Source organism: Trichomycterus rosablanca, chromosome 19 (genome assembly GCF_030014385.1).
Source record: "Trichomycterus rosablanca isolate fTriRos1 chromosome 19, fTriRos1.hap1, whole genome shotgun sequence".
NCBI lineage: Eukaryota > Metazoa > Chordata > Actinopteri > Siluriformes > Trichomycteridae > Trichomycterus > Trichomycterus rosablanca.
This window is the reverse complement of record NC_086006.1, coordinates 7,860,257-7,887,638: the sequence shown is the minus strand read 5'-3', so window position 1 is coordinate 7,887,638 and position 27,382 is coordinate 7,860,257. Positions and strand designations below refer to the sequence as shown.

The following is a 27,382-nucleotide window of genomic DNA, read 5'->3' as shown; positions in this document are numbered from 1 at the left end:
CCGGCTGGGCTGGGCGGCTATATGAACAACGTTTGGCTGTTGTTCATCCAGGGAGGGAAATGACTGATGGCGTCTGCACGGAGTAGAGGAATAATGCTGCTCAGGGTGTGTCTCTCCGTGCACAGGGCTGATTTGCAAGTGAACTCGCCTCGTGCAGGTAAAAAAAAATGCAGTCGGCTACTGCACACGTGTCAGAGGGGGCGTGTGTCAGTTCGTTCTTCTCAGTTAGGGGCGGGGGTCAGCACCAGTAGAGAGGAAGCATAATGCAATTGGGTAAAAATTGGATGTGCTAAAAATCGGGAGAAAAAGGGAGAAAATGCATTTACAAAAAAACAGTCATGGACAATTTAGTATCTCCAATTCACCTCACTTGCATGTCTGGACTGTGGGAGGAAACCGGAGATCCTGGAGGAAACCCACACGGACATAGGGAGAACATGCAAACTCTACACAGAAAGGACCCGGACCGCCCCACCTGGGGATCAAACCCAGGACCTTCTTGCTGTGAGGCGACAGTGCTACAATACACAAGATTTACAATAAATAACATTTTTCTCTAGAAATGGCAGTAAATAAGGACATTTTTAAAAAGCCACTGGCATTATACATTTCCTAAGACTGAAATTACTAAATGACTGTTCCTTTAGGAAATCTCCCATGATTCTGTGGATGCTAGTCTATTTTATTTTTCCTTTTTTGTAACTCTGATGGTAAAAAAATAAGATTTAACAGTACGCACTAATCTGTGGTTCCCCGCCAACCGCTGTACTGTACCACTCGACCACAGCTTTGCAGCCATCATCCTTTCATTACTCCTCAGTCTCATTAACTCTGGACGACATCCGATGAAACTTGAGCAGACTTTCATCGCCAGCCCTGAGGACTTGAGGATTAGTCCAGGATATCTCAGAGAGGCGTGGGATTACCCAAAAGGATAGGCTAGATAGAGTCTGCCCCTAAAATGCCTGAAGAGAGTCTGGCATCCAGCAGGAGCACCGGGGCCAAGACCGGCAGCAGATGACAGCCTAATACGCGGGGCAGAAATCCAGGACACAGAGTCGTGCAATCTGAGCATGAGGCATGAGGATAAAGGAGAGGAAACTACACTGAGTGCTGTCAATCAAAAATCCTTTCACAGACTCTTTGAAACTAATGTGTGGAATGTGTGGAATGACACGCCTTATGAAGTGTGAGAGTATTTGTGGTGTGTGGCCTGGATGGGAGAAAACATTTGGTCCAAATATTGCCAAGCCGAGCCAATCACAAAACCTGTTCTCTCTTATTCTAGGCCAGTAATAATCATTGAAATGTGCACAAAATGATTATACATTCATTAGTTACCACTTTAGTAACAATCTTCAATTCAAAGTAGATCATATCTCGAAAACACTGGACATAAAGCATCACACCTTCTACCTTAGGAGCAAATACATGTGGTCATTCTTTTAACCAGCATGTTTTGGGAGGTAGAATAAAACATGGCAAATATCACATTTACTGTGAACAGAATCAAACAAACAGTGGTGCAGTGAGTAGCGCCATCGCCTCACAGCAAGAAAGAAACTGGTTTTGATTCCCCGGCCAAGCATCTAGGGTCAGGATAGGTGTGACTATAAGTGTATGTATGTGAACTGGAGACCTGTTTGGGGTATTTTCTGCCTTTCACCCAATAAATCAGACCCATTGCAACCCTGACCAGTATAAAGCAGTGGTAAAACCAACAGTAAATGAAGGAAGGGTGGTTGTAGCCTAGCGGTTAAGGTACCGGACTAGTAATCGAAAGGTCACTAATTCAAGCCCAACCACTACCAGGTTGCCACTGTTGAGCCCTTGAGCAAGGCCCTTAACCTTCAATTGCTTGGACAATATATACTGTCACAGTACTGTAAGTCACTTTAGATAAAAGTGTGTGCTAAATGCCAAAAATGTAAATGAATGAATGAATTTACTGTCTGCTATACAATTTGATCTTAAAAACATCCAATAAAATTCACCCTTTAAAATCAAAGCTGGTGTGAAGTACAGCAGACTTACTGTAGCTATAAAGCTCTGCCATATGTAAATTTAGTTCTGCAGCACTGTGTAGCATTTTGTGAAATACAGACATAACCATACAGCATACATCTTACTACACAAACAGTACATGCTTGTCTCATTAAACATATATTTTGCTACATATTCTAATTAACAAAAACATTAGGACCACCCTTTAAAAATGTACATGGCAATTCCTATTTCGTAACTGTGCATGTCAGGAATATATTAAATGTTGGGCTGTTACTAGTAGTACATTTGCTGAATGCAGCAGATATGGGAGGCATAAAAACATAAAGGAATCTTTATGATCAAACAACTGGGTTGAAGTTTCTCTAAACACTGGTTGTTTAAAGCAGCTTGGTGAGAAACAAGCCACAAACTGCCGACAGGTTGTTGGGCGGTCAAGACTCATTGATGCCAGAGAACATGATGGATAAAGTGTCTGGTACAGACCAACAGAAAAGCTACCATGGCCAAAATTGCAAATCTCATTGGTAGTCTCACCTCGCCAACCAAGCAACTACAAATTGTTCTTCTATTTTTAAAAATGGTTCACTCAAAATTGTTTTTAACTCTTATTAAGTCACAACACATTTCACTCTTTAAGGTTCTTTGTTTTTAGCATACACATACAGTGTGATATAATAAACAGACAATAAATGAATGAATTTACTGTCTGCTTTGAAATTTGATTCTAAAAAACATCTAATAAAATTCAACATATAAAAATAACCTGTAAAATCAAAGCTGGTGTGAAGTACAGCAGACTTATTGTAGCTATAAAGCTCTGCCATATGTAAATTTAATTCTGCAGCACTGTGTAGCATTTTGTGAAATACAGACGGAACCCATACAGCATTACAACAAATCAAAGTAAGAAATCCTACATCTTACTTAACAGTGTGATATACGTTTGTCTCATTTTGCTCCATATACTGATGAGCGAACATTAGGACCACCCCCCACCCCCCAAAAAAGATGTACATGGCAATTCCTATTTCATAAATGTTGGGCTGATGGTAGTTGCTAGTAGTATACTAGTTGAATGCAGCAGATATGTGAGGCATAGATACCTTATGGACTTCAATACATCATGGAATCCTTATGATCAAACCACTGGGTTGAAGTATCTCTGAAAACAGGGTGTTTAAGGCAGCTTGGTGAGGAGAAACGAGCCACAAACTGCAGACGGGTTGTTGGGCGGTCAAGACTCATTAAAGCCAGAGGACATGATGGATAAAGTGTCTGGTACAGCCCAGCAGAAGGGCTACAATGGCTGAAATTGCAAATCTCATTAGTAGTCTCACCTCGCCAACCAAGCAACTACAGATTGTGTGTCTATTTTTAAAAATGGGTCGGTCAAAATTGATTTTGTGCCCTCATGTTCAATCACGACACATTTTCCATGTATCTACTGATTATTTTTTCATTTTTTAGCAAACACATATAGTGTGAAAAATAATTATACTGTACTGATTATGTAACGTGTGTAGCGTCTAATGTTTAGTTATTGTCAAACAGAGCTCATTTAATTACACCGTGTGCATAATAAGCCCGTTTCTGCCTGCACCTGATACCCATAGACTAAAGACACAGGCGACAATCCTGCCATTGTGGACAACATTTCAAAGGCTTCAAAAATGATCCGGTGAGGATACAATCCTAATGGAGTTGTTTTTTGGCCATCTGGATTATTATGAGATGAAACAAAGCACACACAGATTTTCCACGTGAACACTGGGACTGAGATTTGTTAGATCTTTAGATGTACTCAGAGAGCTACATTACAATAAATTCAGAGTTACATTCTTTGTTTAACAGACTGTACATCCAGCAGAGCACTTTTATATATTCATGATTATAAATACAGGCTATTACTTGTCCAAAAAGGTGTCAAAACCAGTTTGGTGTCATTCATCTCTGCACTGTGTATGCTGTTAATATTTCATTAGCCCCTGGTGCCTCAGACACGGCTCACCGGGGAGCAGTTTTCTGCTGACTGCCCTCATTGTGCCCTGACTGACAGCTGAAACGTATTTATTTCATCTGGAGTTGTAAATATTAATAGTGTCAGCTCCATCTGCCGACTTCTACCTGAGACAAAGACCTCGCCGTTAACCCGACAAGCTCTTTTATGTGACACTGTGACACCCGTTGCAGAGCTGGCTGTGTGGTGTCAACATCGCACGTCCATGATACTCGGAGCTCCTTTTGTACGGCTGACAGCAAAATCCGAACGTGTCAGTCATCGGCCGCACTGCTGGGGAGAGAACTGGCACCGAGTGAATGGTACGGCGGATAATATGATGCTAGGAAAGAGCCGGGTCCGTCAGCATTATGCAGAGGGACGGCGTGGAGTGATTCGGATGAGCTGCTGCAATCAGTGCTACACAGCAGGACGGCGAGACAGAATACACGGACACACGGGTGCTGAATAAAAATAGACTGAAAAAATGATTCTGATGTTTAGTAGTGGATCATGTGATGGGACATTGTGAGCCAGCAAGGCTTTTAGAATTATACTGAGAAAATATTTGTACTTTTGGAATAACAGTGGATGCAAACAATGCCAAGAAACGCAGTAATCAAGCTTCATAAATATAGAAAGACTATTGCTGAACTTATGTCTGAAAAATTATACACCAATCAGTTCACCTATCAGCTCCACTTACCATATAGAAGAACTTTGTAGTTCTACAATTACTGACTGTAGTCCATCTGTTTCTCTGCATGCTTTGTTAGCCCCCTTTCATGCTGTTCTTCAATGGTCAGGACCCCCACAGAGCAGGTATTATTTGGGTGGTGGATCATTCTCAGCACTGCAGTGACACTGACATGGTGGTGGTGTGTTAGTGTGTGTTGTGCTGGTATGAGTGGATCAGACACAGCAACGCTGCTGGAGTTTTTAAAAACCGTGTCCACTCAATGTCCACTCTATTAGACACTCCTACCTAATTGGTCCACCTTGTAGAGTAAATGTAAAGTCAGAAACGATCGCTCATCTATTGCTGCTGTTTAAATTGGTCATCTTCTAGACCTTCATTAGTGGTCACAGGACACTGCCCACGGGGTGCTGTTGGCTGGATTTATTTGGTTGGTGGACTATTCTCAGTCCAGCAGTGACAGTGAGTGGTCTTATCCACTCATACCAGCACAACACATACTAACACACCACCACCATGACAGTGTCACTGCAGTGCTGAGAATGATCCATCACCCAAATAATACCTGCTCTGTAGTGGGAGAGTCCTGACCATTGAAGAACAGAGTAAAAGGAGGTAAAAAAAGTATGTAGAGAAACAGATGGACTACAGTCAGTACAAAGTGCTTCTATATGGTAAGTGGAGCTGATCAAATAGACAGTGAGTGTAGAAACAAGGAGGTGGTTTTAATGTAATGGCTGATCAGTGTATGTATAATAATATTTAGGTTTTTTTAATGAAATCGAAAGTTTTACATCAAAAAACATCCAGTAAGCTGCAGTTCTGCAGACAGAACCACCTTGTTGATAATAGCATGAAGAAAAGAATGGCCAGTTCAAGGTTTTCCAAACTTTACAACCGCACTGCACAGAAAAGCATTCTGGAATGCACAACACATCAAACCCTGTGGTGAATAGGATATAATATATACCAACCATGGGGTTCTATTCCTGTTAGACAAAATACGAAAACTGAGGATACAGTGTGTACAGACTCAGCACAACTAAACAGCTCACCAGTCATTAGAGCTAAATCCAATCTAGCACCTTCGGGATGTGTTTGAAATCAAATACAAATTAAATATTTAATCAGCAGCACAGATATTTAAAGCATGTTATAGGCACTTACGTAATAAGTTTGGTAATGAACTGAGCTTGGAGATCCACTTAAATAGAAGTAATAGTCAGGATTCAGGATAATTTCCCAGCTGCAGCACTACAGAGACCTCCTTATGTGCTCCATTTCCTCTCGAGCCCCCATACTGGCCTTTTGTCGCTCATATGAGCAGGTGTATTTGTGTGGGGGGTTCTGATGATGGGTTTTAGGTCATTTTAAGCACCATTTAATTCACCAACTAGGTCAGTCGAACAGAGTTGCATAAGCTGGAGGCGCATGGTGTTCACAACAGAAATAATTGAAAGTACAATGTGACACTGTGACAGAAAGCACACACGGCACATGTTTTATTCTGGACGTCAAAGACATCAGGAAAACCAGTTCCGTTTCTGATTGGCTGGCAGGGCTGGGTAGTTTTGCACCACGCAAAGTAATTATTACAACAATTATTTCTAAAACCTTAAAATTACAAATTTTATCAATGCTAACTAAAGTAAAATATTTTAATTTCATTTAATTTCTATGTTTTATCCTGGTAAGGGTCGTGGCGGGTCCGGTTTCCTTGGACACTCTGCACAATGCAGCAACATACACTGGACAGGATGCCATTTCACCGTGAGGGCTTAGACTCCCCCTCAGACATAGCAATCATGTTAGCTATGGGGATTCAAACCCTGGATCCCTGCAGTCACGGGCTAGTGTCCCAAGGAGGATGGAGGTCCCTGCTGAGTCTGGTTCTTAAGGTTTCTCCCTGTATTTTTAAGTTAGTTTTTCCTTGCTACTGTCACCCTTGGCTTGCTCAACAGGGGTTTTTGGTCTGTTGGTCCCGGAGTCTGTAAAGTTGCTTTGAAATATCGGAAATACTGAAATATCTTAATAACTGAAAAACCTGTGAGAAGCCGTTTCATAAGGAAAACCAAACTATGAATTAATTAAGATTGTGTGCTAGTGCTAGCAATCTATAGATTTTTTTAAAAACGTGAACGTTATGGAAAAATTAGATTTTGTGCTTAGTATAATCTGAATATTAGTATTTTGCTGTTTTGTGCATTAAGGCCTTAAAGCCTTATAGGTACTTGAGGTGTGGCTGGGAGTGGAATGAACAGATATAAGCAATATGTCTGTTATAAGCAGATAAGGAACAACAGTTAGCACAGAATGGAGGTTCCAAAGTCCAACACCGAAGTGTTGAAATCGTAATGTGACTAGAGTAGTATAAAAAGAGTTCTGTTCCTTGTTCTTCAGCTTACATACTGCTGTAAGAACCCACAATTGTATTTTACTCACTAAACTTTTTAACTTTTTTAACTGCTCATCCAATTAGGGTTGCGGGGGGGTGCTGAAGCCTATCCCAGCTTTTCAATAGGCGCTAGGCACACAGTAACACCCTGGACGGGGCGCCAGTCCACTGCAGGGCAGACACACATACACACACACCTACACACATATACACACACCCATTTACCTATAGAGCAATTCAGTGTCTCCAATTAACCTGACTGCATGTTTCTGAACTGTGGGAGGAAACCAGAGCTCCCAAAAGAAACCCACGCAGACACGGGGAGAACATGCAAACTCCGCACAGAAAGGACCCGGACCTTCTTGCTGTGAGGCGACCCACGAGCCACTGTGCCACCCTTGTATTTTATTAAATCGTTTTTAATCCAGTCTGTTGGTACCATTTGACTTCTTTTGAATTCTCACCACATCAAACCTACTCAAAGTTTAATGTCTGAGATTTAGAAGCTGGTATACACTACACTGGTGATACTGACCACAGTCATGCAAGCTTTATACTGGCATCTGCTTAGGGGTTGTCATTCCAGAAAGAATGACTACTGCATTTTCTTTGTCTATATGATTTGCATCAAACACAGTCAAGCTTTAACATGTCAGGTTAGATCCGAAGCTTCTAAAATACAAAAAAAAAAGTAAAAATAGTCCTGTGCTGGTTTTAATGGCTTGGTTTGTCGTCCCTTAGTTCCAATAAAGGAAAATCCTATTGCTGGCTCTTTTCTGTTTTATTATATCAATGCTCCTGTGCTCAAAGCTAATTCCATAAAAAACTGTTGATTTAATTAGCCTGCACAGAAACTTGATCTTTACATCATTTACGACGTTTGGATCTCTGCCTGCTAGCAGAACTTATTACTAATATCAGCGCTCAACCTGTTTATGGATTCCATGCAGTCTTTCAAATCTAGTAAGTATTTTTCAGAGTGGTAGCTGTTCATAATAAAGCCATAATAATAAAATATTCAGCAATAACAAATAAATGTGCTGTTTAAGTGTCGTCTTTCATTTGGCTGGGTAGTAAAATGGTTAAAAGCACTGTAACAGGGCAGATTGTACTTACACAGCCGTTTAGAATTTTAATCTAGGAGAGATACACTGGTGCAACAAAAGAACCCCACCGCTTGTCTTTTATTAGGCAAGGGCTTCTTTTATGAGAATGAGGAGAGGCGTGACGAGGAGAGTCACTGACGGTCTCAGCTCATCAGACATTGTCTGGCTGCTGGAGACTGATGGACAAGGTCTGGACTCCTGACGAGCCTTTGATCAATGAATGCCTCATCAATGACAACAAGACACCTGCTTCCCATCAAAAAGAAGAAGGCTAGAGCCAGTACAGACAGCCAGTGCTCAGCATAGATTAACCCCTTAGACCCGGGCATTTATCCTGCTCCAGCTTTTTGCTTAATTTATACACAGATAAGAGGCATTCCTCTGTGCTAATATGTGTTAGTTGTGGGCATTAGCATGGAGTAACACCCACTCCACACACAAAGTCTCCACTCTTCCCTTAAGGTGTCTGAACAGAAAACAAATTGGCAAAGCATTTGTAAGGTCAGGCACTGATTTTGGATGAGAAGTTCCACCAGAGTTCCTCTACACCTCATCAAATAATGTCATTATGGACCTTGCTTTGTGCACAGGGGCGCCGTCTTGCGAAAACTGAAAGTGACCCACCCCAAACTGTTGCAACAAAGTTGTAAGTGTTTCATTTATTTTATATAGTCTTTATATAATCCTAGACACCTGTTAGCAGTTGTAAATCACCAAAGATCATCAATTATGAAGGGTATCCACATACTTTTGGCTATATAGTGTACAGTTTTGGTCAGAATTGTACGTTACATAACATAACAGTATATACTTGGGACATCTTTGCATCTCATTGAGTGTTAATTCGCTCCAGGTGGAGGTAGGTCTATATTAGAACAGTCATCTCCCCACAGAGTTGCTGCCTGCTCTGTTGTCAACTGGTTTGTGTCTCTAAAACCATGATGACCAAGCCTAGCTTGGTCTTGTCTGGTTGTGGTGTGACGGCCCTTCTGTGAGCTGGCCCACCAGAAGCATGGAGGCTGAATGTGGGTTGTGTCAGCCAGTGGAGCAGCTGCCCTGCTCTCTTATCTTCTTTTATGAGAACTAGATTGTCACACACCGGTGGATTGAGTAGCTGGCCCAGTTATGACAGCTGATTCTTATACTTTATCAATTTCCGCTCATTGTTCACCAATGTTCTTGGTTCCCTAAGAATTTGACTAAATTCAATAGGTCAAAAATATACATACAGCAATGCTTATTAATAATCTGGTGGTGTGGAACCTTCTATGTCACTGAATGCCAGCATGGCATCTTAATTTCTAACTGTGGCACAAGCTCTGTGATGGGAAATTCCAAAATGCACTGTTAGGATCTTATAAAGTGTATAATCATTTTTACAAGTCAAAATGATCCCTTAAAGCCAGTCCAACTGTACAAATGCTTGTATAAGTACAAAAAACATGAAACATTGGTCTATTTGTCATCCTCCAGAAGGAACAAAACTGCACCAATTGGCAAGCATGGTGGTGGTAGGATTATGCACTGGGGCTAGCTGAATAAGACTCAATCAAGCTTTTGGAGACTCCTGACCTAAGGCCATAAATGAAGAATATCTGGACATTACTGAAAATTCAAGTTTGTGCCACAAACAAACCAAACAGATTCAAATTATACCAAGTAGAGGGAGTAAAGATCCAACCAGCTACTTGTTGCATGCTATAAGTGAAATGAAAATATGTTATATGTGTATATAACAACATATTACCTGTGCTGTATGTAGATTGTTGACTTATCAATGGGCCATTGGTTGTATGTTTTAATCATTAAATCACTGTTGAAATGACAAAAAATCCAAAACCTGATGAATCCAGCCAATTGTATAAGCTTAGATTTATAACATAAATTATGGGTTCTTATGTAACCCTGCCCTTTTCAAGCCCTTAATTTCTTTGGACACAAAGCAAAGGTCAGTTCAGTTGTAGTAGTTTGCTTCGATGCACATTTTAACAAACAGTTTAGGGTGAACTGAACACATGACGTAGTCTATAGTTTAATACATGATCTGCCTCCACCTCTCACTAGTGGACTGTCTTTAGCTTAATTCATAGGGCTTCAATGGGGTTTAGGCTAGAGGACTGGAATGGCTAGAGCTATGACTGGTTTAAAAAAATCCAAATTTTTAAAAAGCAACAATAAATACAAAAATATATTGATTAATAATAATAATAATCATATTTTCTATTTTGCCTCTATGATCATAGAACCTGGTTCTAGTCAAAGTCCTAGAAAAGGTCTAGTACACTTTAGGTACATGAATGTGTGGTTAAATGAGAGAAAACCCTTTTTCACGCATACCTTCCGGACAGTTTCTTGGAGGTGGCATCTATTTGTATTTGTAGAAGACTTGTACCACAAAAAATATCCTGTAGACCTCCAATTATGATCCTTAAAGAAATGTTTTCCTAACGATCCTCCCCCCTAATTGTGGAAATGTAGTGGATTCCAGAAGACTTTAGACTCCTTGACCTCTTGTGCAGAACTGTAGCAAGGCATAGATCAGCGCAAGGATATATAACAATATCTAAGTCTTTGTCTGTTCCCATGACCACAGTGGCCTTCATAGTTTTAAAATGGAACAAACTTGGCACAAATGTGAACCTTCCAGAACATTTGATTTACTTCTGAAAGAACCTTAGTGTTCCTCTACAGAGCTCCAAAAGTCCTGTGCCGAGTTAGGAGAACTTGTTTTACATGGACATTCATCTCTGCAGCACTCCATAAATCAGGCCTTTATGGCAAAGTGGCAAGAAACCACTGCTGAGTAAAAGGCACATGACAGCCTGATTGGAGTTTGCTAAATGGCATGTAAAAGACTCTGAGAACATGAGGAAAAAGATTCCCTGGAGTGATGAGGTGAAAATGTAACTCTTTGGGCAGAACACTAAACTGGCACTAAACATCACTTGGCAAATACTATCCCTACAGTAAAACATAGCAGTGGCAGAATCATGTTGCTATATCTAATAATAATAATAATCTTTACTTTTTCCATATCACCTTTTTTAGTCTTCTATATCTGCATTTTCCCATTTTCTAGTCATATCCAATTACCCAGTTTGATCTTTTCCTTCACTGCTGCAGGCCCCTACCCTGACTATGGGCCGATGGGCCGAACCCATCACAAGCCCTCTCAGACGTGTGTGCAGTCGCTGACTGCTTTTTTTTACCTGTCAGAAATGGGTTCACACAGTATCACATACTGTCTACACACTGCTCTCCATTATTCATCATCTATGTGAAGATGACTCAGATCAGAGAAAAGACCACATAAGAACAGGACAAACTAATTCACCAGTATTTTACATAAAGAAGTGAAAAGCATGTCAAGCAACAGTGCTGTGGACCACAAAAAACATTGACACATAAAGAATGTCTGAAATTGTACTTTTAACTCATTTCCTAGCTTTGTTGCTGTGCATTCATTAATAGAGGCTTGGAATACTTTGGCATTACATACAGTAGGTAATAGGAAAGACTAAAAAGCCATTCCTCTCAACCCTGACATTACAGCAAAACAGTTATTTTGCCTGCACAGAGATGGTGAATAATGGAGTGCAGTGCGTGACTATCCGTATGTGATACTGCTGTCTGTCAAGCCGTCCCTGGCAAGGTGTGTAACGAATGGGCTATAGATGAGGGTGGACACACATGCAGAGATGTATATAAACGTTGATTCAAATAACCGACCGGTTAGCACAGGACAAGACACACAAACACATGACCTATGCTAAATGCTAAGCTAACCGCTAACGGTAATCTAAACATACGTGAAACCTGACCCTAAACTATCCTGGACCCTAATCTAACAATTCTAAAGCTAAACATGAACTAACAAACACTAAACATGAACAAGACTAACACTAAACAAGACTTCTAAACATGAGCGTTCAAACACCATGACTATCCAAATATTAACCATAACCAAATCAAAGTCATCATCATGCCAATCGTAACAAACCAAAATAGCCTCCACTAAATGATCCACAGCTCAGTCCTTTAATTACATTGAGTATAGAACCAAATGAGGTTCAGCTGTGGATCATCAGCTTCATTGACCAATCATAGCAAAGGGGCGTCAACTTGGAACCATAAACAAGTCCACCTTCAATGTGTGCTTCCGGAGAGAGGGGCATGCCACATAAACCTGAGCTTCAGGAAGCACAAAGAAGCTTGAAAATGCTTGATTCGTGACATGGTGAAAAGAAGCGGTTGGCAACTGCACATGTGTCGGAGGGGTAAATAAGTTAGGTAGGGCCCTTCTCAGTCAGCAGTAGAGGAAAAATTCAAGTGAATATTTAGATATAGATTGATATAGATTGGGAGAAAAAATTTCACAACCTTTAGATGATAAGATGAACAATTATTGAAGTTACTATTACATTTCATTGCAATGGCTTACCCTCCTAAAAAGTGCAAATACGTTTTATAATGTTGAACATTATAAGAGAAGTCACTTCTAAATTAAGCGTGTTATGCCAAGTTTACACTACACGACTTTCTGATTTGCCGGGTCGCTGTACGGTTCACACTACACGACTGAATCTCTTGCACTCGGGAGTCTTATCAGTCGGTGTGTATTTCACACTACACGACTGATCGGCGATAGGGGGTTTCACACTACATGATCTATCACCAACTGGAATCGCGGGCGAGCTTCTCTGCTCTCCCAAATATCATTTTGTCACGAAAACAAACGCGAGAAGTGACTAATGGTTTAATGATACCACGTCCAAAAATGCACGTCAACAAGAAGCAAGCGATCGAAGTTTGTGCACGTAAAAACAAAGAGAAAAAATAAATGAATCTTGGATTTTGCTTGGATTGTTCTATAGTGAGTTGGAGGTTAATAAATATTTTTGCAATGCAACGTTGATGTTTTGTAGAGAATGATAAGGTCAGAAATACTGTAAAGCTTGTGTGTGTGTGTGTGCCGGTGTGTTATGATATAAACTGTATTAAGCCCCTATACAACCTTTTACACTCCTCCCCTGCGATTCTCCTCACACTGTATCTTGCGTTCTCATTGGCTGTTCGACATAGCACTCATTGCCAGTTGTGCAACTCAGATTGAGATATCTGAAATGTTAGAAATCTCGATCCGAGCGGTTCGAGTTGTTGAGTAGTTCACACTTAGCGATTGAGAGCCGAGTTTCGATCGCCAAGCAAACGCCGAGTTGCTCCCGAGCTGGCAAATCTAGCGCCGACCAGTCGCCGAGCGAAAATCTGGGCAAAAGTCGTGTGGTGTGAACTACGCATTATTCAGCAACAATCACAAAAAAGTCACAATACCCAAGTGGGGCTCATTATGACTATCATAATTATGATTATCATAAGAGCTCAGTACTAGATACACAAATCTTAAAACACAATTTTTAACAAATGCATTTTATGCTACAACACTGAACTTAACAGTTTTAGGTTTCCAAAGGCAGAAGTAGAACAAAAACGCTGACTCAAGTCTATCCTGTCAAACCAATCAATGTCAGTCGCCTCCTAAAATGTCACTTATGGTCAGATCACCAAGGTCGACTTCCCACCCATTTCCCACAAAATACGATCAGTAACGTTATATCCAGAGACTAGTGCAAAATACATGAGATACTCCACAATTGTGGACAAGGAGTACAAGGAGGAAGGGAATTGGATCAACCAAAAACAGCTATGCTCGGCTGTGTGTTTTATACTACAATTGAAAATATGTACAATGAACCTAATCTGATTTTCTACTGTGACAAAAATACTAATCCAAAACACCAAGTGAGGGAATATCTTATGGAATTTCTTCCTCCAGTACAGTTCCAGAGACTTGTAGGATCTACGATGGCACACTGAAGATATTTTGATGGATTTTGGTGGCCCAACACCTTACTAAGGCACTTTTTCCCCCAACATTTTGTTATTGTTTTTTTAATATAACCTTTTTCAATCCAAGTCAATTTGAAACACTATCCAGTTCTCTGGGCCCAAGGTTAACACCAAAGAACAGTGAAAATGTGTGCTGTGCTTAGATTAGTCAATGTTTTAGCTTGTTTTTAGAAATAAATTGGCATTGAGTTACATATATGTAACCAGTTCCAGATATGTATCAGCAAATAGAGAAAAGCCACCATGCCAAGTATGCCAATAAGTGACATATACGCTGCCATCAAGGCGCCATCTTTTCCTCGGAAGTTCATGGTTATTTCAGCAAGACAATAAAAGGCTTTCATGCTACAACAGCTTGGGTTTGGAGTGTTATAAAAATGTATAGTGTATTATGAAGAAAAGAATCAGACAATGGCTCACAATAGATTCTATCAATCAATAACGGACAAAATCAACTTGAAAACTGCGTCAATTAGTATCATCAGTGGTACAAATACCTCTGTTCCAACTTTTTTGGACTTGTTTCAGATTACAAATTCTTTGTACTCTTGTTCAGGTAAATAATTAATTATTAATAATTAGAATTAACAAGTATTCTCATTGCATTACCAAGAAATACCTGATGTGTGAATAACATCTTCCTAAGTAGCACCATAACCTTTAGATGTATGCACGCTGGTAACATTACAGTTTCCCTATCAAGAATATCACACTGTCTTTACAACTCAGTGACATATTGCATGATTTTAGGGCAAATTAGTGAAATGATGTGCCACAATTGGCCATATCTAAGAGAAAAGAGGTTGGATGGCAATTCACCCTATTACCACAGCGACAGGGACTCGTATTGTCTGGATAAAGCAACAGAAATCCAGAGAGAGAAGAATGGACCGCCATATTTACTGAAACTCACTGTATAAATCCACCACTGGCTGGTGCAAAGATCTTGTCTGAGGCTTGTCTCCGTCTCCTCTACCTGATTTGTCCTGGTATTAATCACTCCCAGCTGCTCCTCATGAGTTAGCTTATAAATGCTATCCTAGTTTTGGCCTCTGTCTTGGTTCCTGTCCTGGTCTGTGTCTTGGTTTCTGTTTTGGCGCCTGTCCTTGTTATATCCTGATCTTGTCTGTTTGTCTTTGTGAATATTTATACTGTTTTTATTCGTCGTGTTTTTAGTTCTAGGTTAGGTTGTGTCATAGCCAAGCATAGCTGTTAGCCTAGTAGCCTGTGTAGTAGTTTAACATGGCTGTTAGCCTAGTAGCCTGAATATTATCTCAGCATAGCTGTTAGCCTAGTAGTTTTATACTATTATAGTATTTATAGTATGTTTATTCTGTCCTTGTTAGTCACGTTCTTAGTTCTAGGTTAGGTTGTGTATTAGCTTAGCATAGCTGTTAGCCTAGTAGTTAGCATTCCTGTTGCTCTTAGTGGTAGTTTAATGTAGTGACCTGTTATATGTTAGCATTCATTATCATTAGCCTTTAGCATAGAATAGCTTTGGCTTTGACTTCGTCCTCCCTTGTTCAGCCCTGCCAGTTTGTCATAGTATGTCTTGTCAGTAATAGTATGTCTTGTTCTTGTGTAGCATTCTAAACATGTCCACCTCTGTCCTTGTGCTCTATGTTACAGCTACTAGCCTGCTATCCAACATGCCCAATGGTGCACAAGTAAATTGACCATAAATAAATTGTGTGCAAGAATCGTAGTTATTTATGGATTATTAATTATTCATAATTGTAATAATATTGGAAAAGACATTATGCCTAATGACTTGAAATAATTTAGCACTAATGCTACCCTGCCCTTGTGTAAAAAGCACCGCTGATGTACAAGATTTCACTAATTTGCTTCAAAATGACTACAAAAAGGGTTTCGCAACAAGCTTACAAACAATAATATAATTGTCTTTACCCCCTGCTAATAAGAATAACTACTGAAAGCTTCCAATAGTGGCAGAAAATGCAGATTCTCTTTGTCTCCTTGGTTAAGCACCACGGGGGGATGTATTAGTTGTGTTTTATATTTGAACGGAATCACTAGGGAGAGCTGCGTCTAAGCATGTCTGCTGCTCCCTCTCCACACTCCAAATTAGTCAATTAGTAGTGTCATTAAAGCGACGTCGGCGAGGGGGGATTAACACCCAGGGAAATAAAAGAGACAATCTGCCGCGTGCTCGCTGAAGATATTGCCGATTTCCATCCATCAGCTGCTGCAGATGGAGGGACATTAGTAATTTATATTCTGTCAACAGTGCCCGAGAGTACTCTGCCAAAAATCATTTCTTCATCGCACCTCATCGCTCTATGAATGGGGAAGGGGAAAAACACCTTCTAAATCCTTCTATAGGATAGTACAGGATAGCTTTACCACTGACTGAGGGATTAGCCGTACCTGGGAGTGAAGGATTACTATTCATTATTGTACCATTATCCCTGTGGAATGAGAAATACTCATGCATGCATTAATACTCAAGACAGCCAAACATAATATCGGGTTCTAATGTTGGCATACTGGGATGTGAGTATGCATGAGTGTTTATGACTATATGTCTCTGCCATTAGGCAGGCCTGGAGGAGACTAGAAAATTATGAGAAACATATGGAGACAGAAAGAGACAAAGGCATAATGTCTGGGTGTTGTTCTGTAAGGTACAACAGTACAGATTAACATTGTGGGTATACAATTATCGACTGTAGCAAATCTGTTGCTATGTACACTGATCAGCCATGACATTAAAACCACCTCCTTGTTTCTACACTCACTGTCCATTTTATCAGCTCCACTCACCATACAGAAGCACTTTGTAGTTCTACAATTACTGACTGAAGTCCATCTGTTTCTCTGCATGCTTTGTTAGCCCCCTTTCACCCTGTTCTTCAATGGTCAGGACCCCCACAGGACCTCATTCTCAGCACTGCCGTGACACTGACATGGTGGTGGTGTGTTAGTGTGTGTTGTGCTGGTATGAGGAGTTTTTAAATACTGTGTCCACTCACTGTCTACTCTATTAGACACTCATACCTAGTTGCTTCACCTTGTAGATGTAAAGTCAGAGATGATCACTCATCTATTGCTGCTGTTTGAGTTGGTCATCTTCTAGACCTTCATCAGTGGTCACAAGACGCTGCCCACGGGGCACTGTTGGCTGGATATTTTTGGTTGGTGGACTATTCTCACTCCAGCAGTGAGGTGTTTAAAAACTCCATCAGCATTGCTGTGTCTTATCCACACATACCAGCACAACACACACTAACACACCAGCACCATGTCAGTGTCACTGCATTGCTGAGAATGATCCACCACCCAAATAATACCTGCTCTGTAGTAGTCCTGGAAGAGTCCCGGCCATTGAAGAACAGTATGAAAAGGGGCTAACAGAGCATGCACAGAAATAGATGGACTACAGTCAGTAATTGTAGAACTACAAAGTGCTTCTATATGGTAAGTGGAGCTGATAAAATAGACAGTGAATGTAGAAACAAGGAGGTGGTTTTAATGTTATGGCTGATCAGTGTACATTGTCATATCCTCTTACCCAATTTATCAATCGAAAGGAACTCATGATGTTTGGGTGGTGGATTATTCTCAGTACTGTAATGACATTACCATAGTAAAGACTATAATACAATGTGTTGTTCTGGAAGTGTATTAAAGTGTATAAATAAAATCTGTATTATGTGACCAAAACCAGTTTAGCCATTTATTAGTAATCCCAAATAATAACACCAACTCACCTTTGCAGGTGGTGCCGTTCTCTACAGCCTCATGTCCTGCCTTGCACATGCAGCGCCCGATAGGGACCAACCACTCGCCATCTCCGTTGCAATAAAGTTTAATGGGCACATCCACTTCCTCTCCATTAGGTATGCACGTGCCCCTAGCAGCCACCAATGAAGTGCTCTCAGCACCTGATAAAGTCTCAGGAAAAACTGCTCCGTTCCGCACCACGCGGGGACACTTCCTGAAGAACACTCGCACAGCGATGAGTGACATGCAGGCTCCGTAATCCTGAAAGGCCAGGTAGAAGCCGTTGCGAGACACAGGTCCGAAGCTGCGCATTTCTGTGTTGATCTTCATCACCCTGCCGCCCAGATCCACCTGTGAGAAGCTCTCGTCCGCCGCTATAGTGTCCACTTTGATCCAGGGGTTCTCCATCCACGGAGGGTGCACTTTGGTGGCTAGGTCTGAGTCTGACTCAAAATAGTAGAGGTTAAAGGTCTCCTTACAGGAGCCTGGGACGTTGGGGACGCTGCTGCAGTCTCTTACCGAGAACTTGATCTCCACGTGGATGCGCTGAGCGCCTCGGCGGCGAATGTAATTGGTGCGCACCCAGTTGTTTTGGTTGGCTCTGAAGACGTTGCACACCTGGTAGGTGCGAATAGTGTTCATGTTCTCGTCGTAGCCACTCACTTCCTCCCACTAGAGATAAAGCATGGGGAAGACTGGAAATTAATAATGTCTCTTACTAAAAATAAAAACACCTAAAATGTGATCACAAGAAACATGAAACTCTTCTAATAAAAACAGGTATATGTGCAGAATTTAGAGATATGTTGGGACATAACCCGCTTGGAGAAGGTGCTAACTGCACTTGTCCATACACACACACTCAAAGATCCCCGATATTGGCTGGTGATTGATTAAATAGACAGCAATGCCGTACCTTGCACCCAGAGAGCAGGGCCAATCAAATCCCAGAATTAGTCTAAAACATCTAGTGCAGCTAAAGTTGTTAAAAAGCTGTTGCATTTTAGTTAGCAGCGGTGAAACTGATGTTTACATCACAAGTGTCTATTGACAAGTGATTAAGGTTCAGGAATTATTAGAAATAATTTTTCATCCATCAATTATTAATGCTTTAATTTATGCAGTAGGTTTAGTAATTTAATGTTTAATAGATATATACAAATTGTGTCACTTGGGTGGCACAGCGAAAAAAAAAAAACCACACTAGCACACCAGAGTTGACATTTCAACTTGCGGGTTCAAATCTCAAATCTGCTTCCAGCAGGCGGGGCACCTATATAAAGGGTGAGAATGCTGAAGGGGATTCATCATAACTGCTGTAGTTACAACCTGTGCTGGCTGTTCAATGGCACCTGCATGATGAGACGGGGAATAATGGAGATGAGTGTGTGACTCTCTGTGCGCAATACGGATCTCCATAGGAGAAAGAAGCGGTTGGCTGCAGCAGCAGTGTAGGTGGCAAAATGCAATTGAGTAATTGGACACGACTAGATTGGGAAGAAAATAAACGATTTGAATCTATCTATCTATCTTCCTATTTATAAATCCATCCATCCATCTATTTATTTATTTACCTATTTATTTATCTATATACAGTACATGTATATAGAGTAATATATAATTTTGTATATGCTCTAATGTTGCCGAAAAACAAATAGAAAACTGTTGTTCCAGTTTATTAAGGAACCATGCCTATACAGTGTGCTTTTTGTCGTGCCTTCCCCAAACTGCTGTCAAAAAGTCGAAAGCATATAATTTACAGTATTTAATATAACTGATAAATACACCCTAGCCATGTGGATAACCCTCAAAGGTTTAAGTCACAGCACAACCAAGCTTGTCCTAACCATAGTAGCAGTTTAGCTTGTATGTGGACTGTGCACACGTTCGAGGGGGCAAATATACTCTCCTCAAAGGTGATCGCGGTCCCCAGCAACAAAAAACTAATTGGCTACGCTAAATTGGGAGCTAATGTATAAATAAAACACAAAGAAAAATAATTAATATCCAACAAGGATGACTGAGTTTTAATATGTAAAAATTAACTTGTCAGTCAAATAAATAATTATGTAAAGAATAAGACATAACAATTCATTTGGCCTGACTGCTTTACACCTCATTTTTAATCCTGTTCGTTCTGTTGTAAACAAAACCCAAATGTAAAGCCAATAATCATGGTCAGAAGATTATGTAATTATTCTAATAGACCTATTATACACTGCTGAGAAAATAAAGCAGGACTTTCATTACTTTGTGATAAGGCTTCATTTGAATTTCATGTAAAAGCTCCTTTGGGTACCGAGCATCACGGATCTTTGTGCGTTTGTGCAGCGAAGCATTGATTTCAGATAATGTAACGCAGTGAAGCATTGTGTTTACATATGCTAAATGGAATAACCAGAGTAGGTCAGCTTGGCGCTCACCCCTAATGATGGGTATATCGTCCAGCCCAGCTCTGCTGTCGCTGTTGTGGAGTCCATCAGCACATCTGAAAGAAAAACGCCAAACACAGAGCCATCAGTACGACGCACGCCGACTTTAATGCAGCTGCAATAATGGGATCTTTCCTTTTCATAGCATTCAGGCATTCATAAGGCTGTTAACTCGGCTCCAGCCTCTTGACAATAATTGCAATTCATAATAAATAGCGTTGCTGCATGCTAAATCAGCGCTGACTCGCATCGTGACATGAACAACAATAGCTCATTTATTCAGGCTAGCATGCCTCTCTTATCCCGTACTGTTAATAAATGGGATAGGAAACAAGGTCATTATTGGATTAAAGGTGTCTTGTAATATCAGTAATGGGTCATATTGTTTTGTGACATCTGCTTTCATGCTTTTCACATTTGTAACTGTGTAAGATCTTAAAAGCTAGGAAAAGTCGGATAAACAACTACTCAACCACTGTTGTGTGGGTACAGTTTTTTACTGCATACACCCATTCACTTCGACTCTAAACATGCTACACATAAACATTTATATTTACATTTTTGGAATTTAGCAGACGCTTTTATCCAAATAGACTTACAGTAGTGTGGCAGTATATTGTCTGAGCAATTGAGGATTAAGGGTCTTACTTAAGGGCCCAACAGTGGCAACCTGGCAGTGGTGGGACTTAAACCAGTGGCCTTTCGACTACTAGTCCAGTACCTTAACCACTAGGCTACACCTGCCATAAAGATGTTTTAAACACACAATTAGTTCATAAATGAAAGGTTCCATGTATGCAACTTGTACCAGCGTGTATTTTAAAAGGTGATGCTTTATTATGTTAGTGTTTGGAAGCTTTTATGCTACAAGAAGCAATAATGGGAAAGGTTAAGGAGCCAAAACTTCATTGTTCAGTCCAGTCTGTGATAAAATCCATTGTAAGTTCTGGACATTTTTGGTGCAAACGCGCCAGGTTCCCATCCCATCTAGTAGGAGCAGCATTGTTGGCACTGCAGTCTCGACTTGCAGTCTTTAACCTCGAGAGGGTAAACAGGTTTCCGTGTGTATCAGAGTCCATCATGTATGTATGTGTGTGTCAGAGTCCATCATGTATGTATGTACAGTGGGGGAAATAAGTATTTGATCCCCTGCTGATTTTGTAAGTTTACCCCCTTACAAAGACTTGAACAGTCTATAATTTTTATGGAAGGTTTATTTTAACAGAGAGAGACAGAATATCAAAAAAAAATTCAGAAAAAAAAACATTAAATAAAAGTTGCACAGGCACTGCAGGATCTCAATCCATTACGGCAAAGTGTGTTACTAATGGTTTTCTTGGTGACTGTGCTCCCAGCTCCCTTGAGATCATTGACAAGCTCCTCCCGTGTAATTCTGGACTGCATGGAGCTCCAGAGTGAGGGTGATTGACTGTGATCTTGTATTTCTTCCATTTTCGAATTATCGCACCAACAGTGGTCTCTTTCTCACCAAGCTTCTTGCTGATGGTCTTGTAGCCCATTCCAGCCTTGTGCAGGTCTACAATCTTGTCCCTGACGTCCTTTGATAGCTCTTTGGTCTTGCCAATGGTGGTCGAGAGATTTGAACGGAAGAAACTGATTCTGTGACAGGAGTCTTTTATACAGGGACAGGACTAATTTGTGTGCCTCATGGGCACATAACCGGTCTGTGGGGGTCAGAATTCTTGCTGGTTGGTAGGGGATGAAATACTTATTTCCCTTAATTAAATACAAATTAATTTATAACTTTTATTTAATGTTTTTTTTCTGGATTTTTTGTTGATATTCTGTCTCTCTCTGTTAAAATAAACCTTCCATAAAAATTATAGACTGTTCAAGTCTTTGTAAGGTTGTAAACTTACAAAATCAGCAGGGGATCAAATACTTATTTCCCCCACTGTATGTATGTGTGTGTGTCAGAGTCCCATCATGTATGTATGTTTGTGTGTGTGTCAAAGTCCATAGTACATAGTATGAGAATTGCAAATACTGACATTTTACTAATACTGTTTAAAATAATAAGCTAAATAGGCTTTTTGTAGTGTTTATGCTCTTAGACTGTCAAACTGTTTACTCTACACGCTTAGACACAAAGTAATTATTCTTTCGTTTTTTATTCATTGCTCCATATATATTAATAAGTCAGCCAGTTTTATTACAGACTGATTAATTATTTATCCGCTAATCACAGCACAACCTGAAATAGAAAGTAATGTGTTTGATCAATCATATTACTCCATTCCCTGCCTTGGGTACAGAATACATGTACTGTATGCCTATTCACACATATGGTCTTTTACATGTGAGTCTGCTTGAATTGAATATTTTTTCGACTAGCTGTAGCTAAATGTCACTGAAATGCTATGTTAGCATAAAATTGGGCAAAATGTATGGCACTGGATAGCTCATATTTTGCTCATATTGTTCAACTCTACTTCATTTTACCATTTTTCATAATAAAAATCCAAATATAAATCATAATAAAATAACCGGCTCACACATCATTACTTCCCAGTACCCTGGCATGGTAGGACATTTTTTGCTGCCAAACGTCTCTGAAATGATCCAGTAGATTTGACTTATTTTCTATTATTCAGCCCATTTTTACCCGACTAGTGCTGCATGTTTGCAGAATCGGTAGCAATTCCAACATTTCTTCACCAGGTGATTTATAGAGAGAATATGTTACATTAATAAAGCGATAAATCTGCCAAACAAAGGAACATTTTACAAGACAGGATCTAAATTACAGGCGGGCAGTATAGAACATTTCCCAAAAGAATCTGCACACGCAGGAACAGAGCCAGCAATTCACAATGAACAGACTGCCCGGCCATTTGTTGTGGGCTCTATCGAGTGTGTCTGAAATGCACTGGGCAGCAAAGACCGGCTATCAAAGAAATTAATTGGGCAGTGGGCCTGCAACTTTGATGCATTCGATCACACATTATTTATGCCAACAAGTGAACCTTCTCTCCTCTTTGCTTTAAGAAATAATCATATACAGATGTTCTGTCTGTGGGGCACACGCACCCACTCTTAGTTACAGAAAGCCCACTACTGATAAATATAAATTGACCACTGCATTTCTAAAGAAGCAAGCATCAGTCATAGGGGAAAAAAAAATTCATGTGATGGAAGGCAGAAACCCCGGGGTTGCTGTTGAACACTGGCTCAATAAAGCACCTCATTTATATTTTATCAGCTTGTGAGGCTCATGGACTGCTGTCACATTTCCGCTCAGGCACACCATTGCAGATGGGTTGTTGGAGGCCTAAATACACAAGCGCTTAATGTGGGTCCATTAGGCAACAGTCCTTCAAACCCTTACATGATTTTATACCATGGACACAAGTAAATTCACATTTCACCCTGGCTGGAAGGGAGAACTGGAAAGTATTTCCACAATAGTTGGGACACTTTGTAGATTGCAGTAAAAATAGATAAAGATTTTTGATGTCTTCAATACTGAACTTGAACACAAATTTGATTTGGGAAGAAAATAAGAGTTACATGTTGAAGCACAGTTCGCAAGTTTATAGTTACCCTACTTGGTGGTTAAAAACCCTTGAGTGACAGTAAAAGACCAGCAGCAAAATTTGGTGGCTAGAAGAACTTCAGGCAATGCTAAAGGTAAAATGCTAAAATGCCAAGACGACATCTCTATTAACCCAAAATAAAAGTTGCCTCCAAAACCATATAAATAAGCCATAAAAGTTTTGGGATTCTGTTCCGTGGAGCAATAGAACTTTGGGGCTTAAAGATCGGCACTATGTTTGAAGGAGGACGAATGAAGCATATGCTAAAGAGAAGACTTTGCCTACAGCGATGCATGCCAGTGGCTCAATAATGCTTTGGGGTTGCTTTGCTTTGTCTGGCACTGGAAACCTGCAGTAAGTGGAGGGTAAGATGGATTCAATCAAGTATCAGGAGATCCTAAAAGAAAACATCATCCCTTCTGTGAGGAAGCTGAAGCTTGGCTGTTATTGGATCTTTCAAGAAGACAATGATCCCAATCATACATCAAAGTCCACCAAGACTTGGTTGCAGATTCTGGATTCTGGAGAGCCTGCCACAGTCACCTGACCTAAACCCCTTAGAAAATGGTGGAATTTGAACAAGTCTGACACATGGAAAGTCACGCACTGATCCCATTATTCCTCGTCTTTGTGCGGGCGCCATCGATCAGCCAGCATCAGTTATGAGGAATCTTATCCAGCAATCAACCCTGATGGACGAGCCGATCGTTGTCAGTGTAGGCGCCCAGCCTGCCGGTAGCAGATCTGAGATTTAAGCTCACGAGTTTGAGTGTTTTACAGCTGCACCACCTGAGTGCCCTAAAAATTTTATTTGAAAAATGTAATAAATACAAATTATAGAAAGCACTCAGGTGGTGCAGTGGTAAATTGTTTTAGCCCACTTCTGCTGGGATTTCCAGCTGTGCTATCTGCCGGTAGGGTGTCTACATACAGACATTGTCAGAAGGAAGGAGTTGGAGTGGATTGGAGTTCTGTTCAGGTTGTGTTGAAAGCTATATTGTTTTAATTTATAGAGTAAAATAAAAAGTATTAAGTAATAGAAATATTCAAAGAAATATTCAAAGTCCTAATATAATGATTAAAGTATTTGAATACAAGCATCTCAAACAGCTCATGTATCTAAAAACTCCATCACATCCGTAAATATTCCCACAGCTTTAAATACTGTCATGACAAAGAACTGCAAATGTCTGTATTGAGACAGAATGTCAGAGCATTTCTCTCCACACGGAACAGAAACCCCCACTCCATCTGTCCGATCATTCCTGCAATATACCTCCCTTGTTCTCTCTCTGTATCTCTGTCTCTCGCACCCTCAACATTTTAATGAAAAGTAGGGCATCGAGAGCGCAAGTGCAACGAGCAGCACATCTAATCCTTACAGGCTGAGCCACGATCTGTACGCCACACTGGATTAATCTCAGGGGGAGTACGTCACTACATTTTAGGTCAGCGTGCCAAGAAACAAATTTCAGGTCCTACAAATGTTGTTATTTTTTCGTTTTTCGTTTCATTACACAGTACTGCACAGACGGTCAGTGGTCAGTGGTCAGTGTGAAGTAAAATGCTTTAATGCTGATGTATAATGCAATCGCATGATGTGCACGCAAATCACGACCTGGCTGATTGATGGCACCTGCACGAGGCGAGTTCATATGCGGAGAGCCACACCCTGATCGCATTATTCCTCGATTCTCGTGCAGGTGCCATCAATCAGCCAGGTCGTGATTTGCTCAGGTCTCTATCCTGCTCCCTCCCTGGATAAACAACAGCCAAACGTTGTTCATATAGCCGCCCAGCCGGCTAGCGTGCTAGCGTATTTTACCGCTGCGCCACCTGAGCGGCATTTATTGATTTTTTTTTTTTTAAAAGGTGAAAAGATGCAATCGGCGGCTACTGCACATGTGTCTGAGGGGGCGTGTGTCAGTTTGCTCTCCTCAATCAGGGGGGGGGGGGTCAGCATCAGTGGAAAGGATGCATAACGTAATTGGGTAAAAACGGGACGCGCTAAAAATCGGGAGAAAAAAGGGAGATAATGCATAAATACGAATTTGTTTACATTTGAAAAGATCTCATCCGTTGCTTCGTATCCATCCGCAACATTACATTTCTTTTTAAGAAAAGTTGTGCCACACTGAATGATGGGAATGCCTTCACCGCTGAGGAAGCATTGGATGCTTCCTTATTATTCAGTCAGAATATCGCTCAGAATTAAGGCATCTCAGTAGGCAGCATTTTAAGCTATCTAAGAATTTAGACAGCCTTCTTCTCAGGAGCACATATGATAACATAAAATGCATCTATATAGAGAGCTCACTAGATTTTCACACAGACCCACAGGATATCCTCCTGAGATCAGCTTTTTGTCTTTTCTCCCAGGAGAACTGATGAAAAGAGCAATACATTTCACTTTCATGCTAAATAATTCATGCGGAAGTAATTCATTCACAGCAGGCTTTGATCAAACGTGACATATGCTAGGAAATCCCTCAGTATCACAGCAGTCCATGTCAGACGCCATTTTAAAGTGCCAAAAATAATAAATCATGCACACATAACTTTAATATGTATTGTAGAATTGCACGTTTGTTTAAGCAATATATGGCAACATTTGTGAACACAAATTCTTACACAATCATTTTTCTGTCCCTGATAAGCTATGCTGGTGCATGGCAAACACCTGCAGGCACTTGACGAATTCCCATCATGCTATGTTCCCTATTGGGCAGAATCAGTGGGGCATGTGAAAGATGCTATTCAAAGACCAATTGCGCCAGCTGACCACCGCGCTCCCATGCGGACCCACGTGAACTGTACGGGGAACACGTTCCTGGATTCTGAAAAGGGACAGTGGCAATTGATCCTCTCTGCTCCAGTTCTGTCATTCAGCCGGCGGGACGAGATGCTGAAACATTTACTCAGCCACCGTGACTCATCCAGTGTGGTTAAATATTCAGATGTGAGAACCAGCACACATGAAATCACGCCACTTTAAAAATATGTTTTCAGTAAAAAGGGATTCATTTCAGACTCTGATTATGGAGGTAGGTGTACAAGAATATTAGAGACTGGACAAAGCAGAAATTTAATTTTAACAGCTAGGCTATTAATAGTGCTAGTGTATTATATATTGTTCTTGTCTGGACCATGTTTTGCTGGGCCAAACTTAAATGCTAAAACTAATAATGTAAAGGCATGATGTAGAAATAATCTAGGTCATCTAACGTGCATGATATTATAAAAATATTCAGAGAATTCAGGGAAATCTCAGTCCATATTGGGCAAGTCCTAACATCACTGTAGAATGTGTTTGACCTTTGAGCCTTAGGCACTGCATGATAAACTGTAACTATTGTGATTAATATAACCACATATGGCAATAAACACAGTCCACCACAGTCCAAGCTCTTGTTTCAAGAACGAATGAGCAAATATTCTACTTATTTTTTTAGTCTAATTATTAGGAAAGGTGATGTAACCCAGGGGTAAGTGTACTTTAACAAGTCCCTACTTTTTTGAGTGTGTTGCAGGCATTAAA

General features: G+C 40.5%; 1 protein-coding gene across 1 annotated transcript in view; it reads right to left on the bottom strand.

The window, feature by feature from the left end:
- ephb2a (eph receptor B2a) overlaps window positions 1–27,382 on the bottom strand; it is a 63,741-nt gene that overhangs the window by 25,839 nt on the left and 10,520 nt on the right. Inside the window, exons 2-3 of the mRNA XM_063015565.1 lie at window positions 20,279–20,343; window positions 17,843–18,527 (exon numbers count right to left, since the gene is read on the bottom strand). Of these exons, the coding sequence (XP_062871635.1) occupies window positions 17,843–18,527; window positions 20,279–20,343 (750 nt within the window). The remainder of the gene's footprint in view (window positions 1–17,842; window positions 18,528–20,278; window positions 20,344–27,382) is intronic.